General features: G+C 40.5%; 1 protein-coding gene across 1 annotated transcript; it reads right to left on the bottom strand.

Moving 5' to 3' along the window:
- Window positions 1-360: 360 nt before the first annotated feature.
- Window positions 361-3,070, bottom strand: HOXC12 (homeobox C12). Its single transcript, XM_069972197.1, has 2 exons — window positions 2,497-3,070; window positions 361-1,820 (listed from the first exon to the last, which is right to left on the bottom strand). The coding sequence occupies exons 1-2, from the start codon at window positions 3,056-3,058 to the stop codon at window positions 1,582-1,584; spliced, it is 801 nt and encodes a 266-aa protein (XP_069828298.1). The 5' UTR covers window positions 3,059-3,070; the 3' UTR covers window positions 361-1,581.
- Between the last annotated feature and the right edge of the window lie 730 nt (window positions 3,071-3,800).

Genomic DNA, 3,800 nt, shown 5'->3' with positions numbered 1-3,800 from the left:
TAGATAATAGAGATAGATAGATAGTTAGATTGATAGATAGATTGATAGATAGATAGGAGATAGATAGATAGATAGATAATATAGATAGATAGGAGATAGATAGATAGATATAGATAGAAGATAGATAGATAGATAAATAGATAGATAGATAGATAGATAGATAGATATAGAAGATAGATACATATATAAATAGATAGATAGATAGATAGATAGACAGATAGAAAGAAAATAGATAGTATGTGAATGCACATCTCAACTCCAAATATACACACATCATCAGATGCCTAAACACATTACATACATGCACCCACTCATACACCCAAAACCTATACAAATACACACACACACACACACACACACACACACACACACACACTAGAAAAAAACCCCCGCACATTACGAATATACACTTCGGCGCATTTTATGGGGTCAGTACCAAGTCCATGATTCGCTGCATTTCTAAAGGCCAATTAAATAAACGTAATGACTCCATACTTCTATATGTTTTACGGCTGCAAAGTAACTTTATAAAGTGAGGGCATTTGTTATTATCACTACGTAATGTCAGTAATATGAAATGTCAATCACTTCTTATAATAAAAGATCAAAAGATCATATATTTGTTTTTATTCCATATAGTGTTGTGTCATTTCATGTATTAAAAACACATATTAAAAGAAGACGCACAAGTCATTACGATGAAATAAATATGTACATACAGAAATTTATCGATAAACATATAGGGATAAAAAAAATGAAATGTATTTGGCTGCAGTGTTGTCCATTCTGCAGCCATTGTTATGTGCACATGCTCCGACTAATACTGTCTGGGTATTATACATACTAGCTGTGGCTTCTCCATCCCCAGTGTAGAAATCCTGGGGTATTCTTTACAGACCCATCAATATTGATGCAGACAGGTTCCTTCACGTATTCCCGATATAAGTGTAGAAATAGCACCAGTCTGAGGTCCCCACCACATAGTATTTCAGCAAGGAATCTTCTCCAGATTTATGACTGCAGAACATAGATTCCCTTTGGACGTGCAGTTCAGCTTGATAAATCTGGAGTAATTCAACGCATATTTGTGAATACAAATGATACAAAATGCATATACAGTTGTTGACATCTACAATATTGCATGACATGACTCATATTGTGAGTGTATCCCCTTACCCCCTCCACCAGTATAGAACTGAGTTCACTTAGGGTAAGGGTGCAGCCACCTAAATAAGAGGGGGATAACACTGACCCGTATTGTTGTCATTTCAGCTGATTCTGGAATAAGTACAAAACCAAAGATGAGGTCAGACATGGAAGGACTGGGAACTAAAACCTCCCTAGACCTTAAGAAAGGAACCGCTACATAGAACGGAATGTTTGCTCCAAGCGGAATCCATCTCTCCTCAATCCACTCCACATCTCCCCAGTTTATTTCCGCTGACTTTTTTGGCTTCAGATTGTGCAGTCATGGAGCTGGTGGTGATCTCTGAACCTTCGGGTCTGGTCAGTGTCTAGTTGTATTTAAAAGAAGATTCTTGTGCAGATATAGCCCATATGGGAGCAGAGGAAGCAGAGACATTAGAAGAAGGACATAGCCTGCTCCCTCATGAGGAGTCTCTTCTTCTTCATCCTTCGGTTCTGGAACCAGATCTTGACCTGCTGGTCACTGAGACTCAGTCGGTCAGACAGTTCTCTCCTTCGTTGCCTGGTGATGAATTCATTGACCATAAACTCTCCTTCTAATTCTGCTAACTGGAGTTTAGAATATGGCTTCCTCTTCTTGCGAGATCTGGTGTGCATGGGGTACCAGGGGGCACCTGCAAAGAACCATAAGTCAGAGATATTTACTTCTCACATTTCTTATAGACATGCACATGGTGTTTAATATTGTACATAGGGGGGTGTCATTTGATTTATCTATTTAAATATAATTATAAATAATAATAATAATAATAATAATAATAATAATAATAATAATAATAATAATAATAATAATAAATATAGCGTTATAGAATACCCCTCCCTCAAAGGATGTAGCACCTATAGGAGATCACTGACCATATTGATGAATACATGCAAATATAGATTTTTTTTCTGATAGGGAATGTATAAAAATGGACATTTTTAGTGAGTAAAAGTAAAATCTAGTAGCCATTGCAATATGCTTGGAGCTGCAGCTGTCACCCATACAGTGCTGCAACCGGATATGAATGCAATTAAAGAGACAGTGTCATTCTTTCTCTAAATATATGACAATAGCCTGTCACTGACTTGATGGTGTTTTAATTTTATGGCATATTTACATGTTTATTGCTGGATCCCTCCTCTCTTTCTTTCCCCTTTAAAACATATATCACCTAATAAAAGATGACGGTATTTAGTGCTACCCCTAGTGGTGTTGGTCCAATATAAATTGTAATCCCAATTAAAAGCCTTAGGTCTGGAGCCCTGTAACCTGTGTAGGGTAATAGTGCATTGTGTGGGATCACTCACCGGTGGAGGGGAGGCTGCTGCCAGGGTTTGCAGCCGGAGAAGCCAGGGTCACCGCTTCACTGTTCGGGTTCTTGGGGGTCTCGGTGACCAGGGAGGAGCTGGAGTCAGACTCCAGAGACTGGCAGGATGGGGGGTCGTGCTGGGTGCCGTCTGCTGCCGCCCCCCCATAGTCGTACTTGTGGAAGGTGCTGGCACCCATGCCATTGGGCATCCCCCCTCCGTCCAGGGGCATGAGCACGTTGGTGTCCCTCTTCAGGCTGGGGGCATCGGGGCATGCCTCCCGGTAGTAGCACTTGGCATCTTCTACCCGGGCCAGGTCGCAGGCTCTGCTGAAGGAAGGGTTAATGGGGCTGCTGAGATAGGGCTGAGGGTAGGCATTGCAGGGCTCGCTGGATGCCCAGGGCAGGGAGCACACATTGTCCCTCCTAGGGTAGGACAGAGAGGGCAGCCCAGGTAACTGTCCTCCCGAGGTCCGGAAATTGGGGAAATAGAAGGTGTCTCCCGTGTGAATATTGACCAGCGGTCCCACAAAGCCGGGATTCAGCAGATTATGCTCTCCCATGTCCGCGGGCCTCACCAGCAGCTTCTACTTTATTGCCATCTGACATTAAACATAGTCAAACCTAGAGCCCACGCCCATTGGCCCAGAGCGGTCATGTGGGCAGCAGCCTGAGACGCCTGGGGAAGCCCCGCCCCCTCCTTGGCTACTGAGCACAAAACACAACAGTATGAAGTTTCTCAATCCCCATTACTTGTGTCTTCCTGATATCCTGCCCGCACATTGTCCTGCTGCAAGTCATAGTCCTCAGTGCTGGGGCAGATACACTGTCTAGACCTGACACTGGGAACGTGTATCACCTTACACTGACTGAATACATCATTAGTAGAATGGGATGACAAGCACACAAACAGCATGAAATAATGTCTGATCTATCTATCTATCTATCTATCTATCTATCTATCTATCTATCTATCTAGCTATCTATATTTTATCTATCTATCTATCTATCTATATTTTATCTATCTATCTATCTATCTATCTATCTATCTATATTTTATCTATCTATCTATCTATCTATCTATCTATCTATCTATCTATATTTTATCTATCTATCTTCTATCTATCTATCTATCTAGCTATCTATATTTTATCTATCTATCTATCTATCTATCTATCTATATTTTATCTATCTTCTATCTATCTATCTATCTATCTATCTATCTATCTATATTTTATCTATCTTCTATCTATCTATCTATCTATCCATTATCTATCTATCAATCTATCTATTATCTATCTATAT

Source organism: Dendropsophus ebraccatus, chromosome 5 (assembly GCF_027789765.1).
Source record: "Dendropsophus ebraccatus isolate aDenEbr1 chromosome 5, aDenEbr1.pat, whole genome shotgun sequence".
Classification (NCBI taxonomy): Eukaryota; Metazoa; Chordata; class Amphibia; order Anura; family Hylidae; genus Dendropsophus; species Dendropsophus ebraccatus.
Note: the sequence above shows the minus strand (reverse complement) of the source record. Positions and strands in the feature narration are given on the sequence as shown.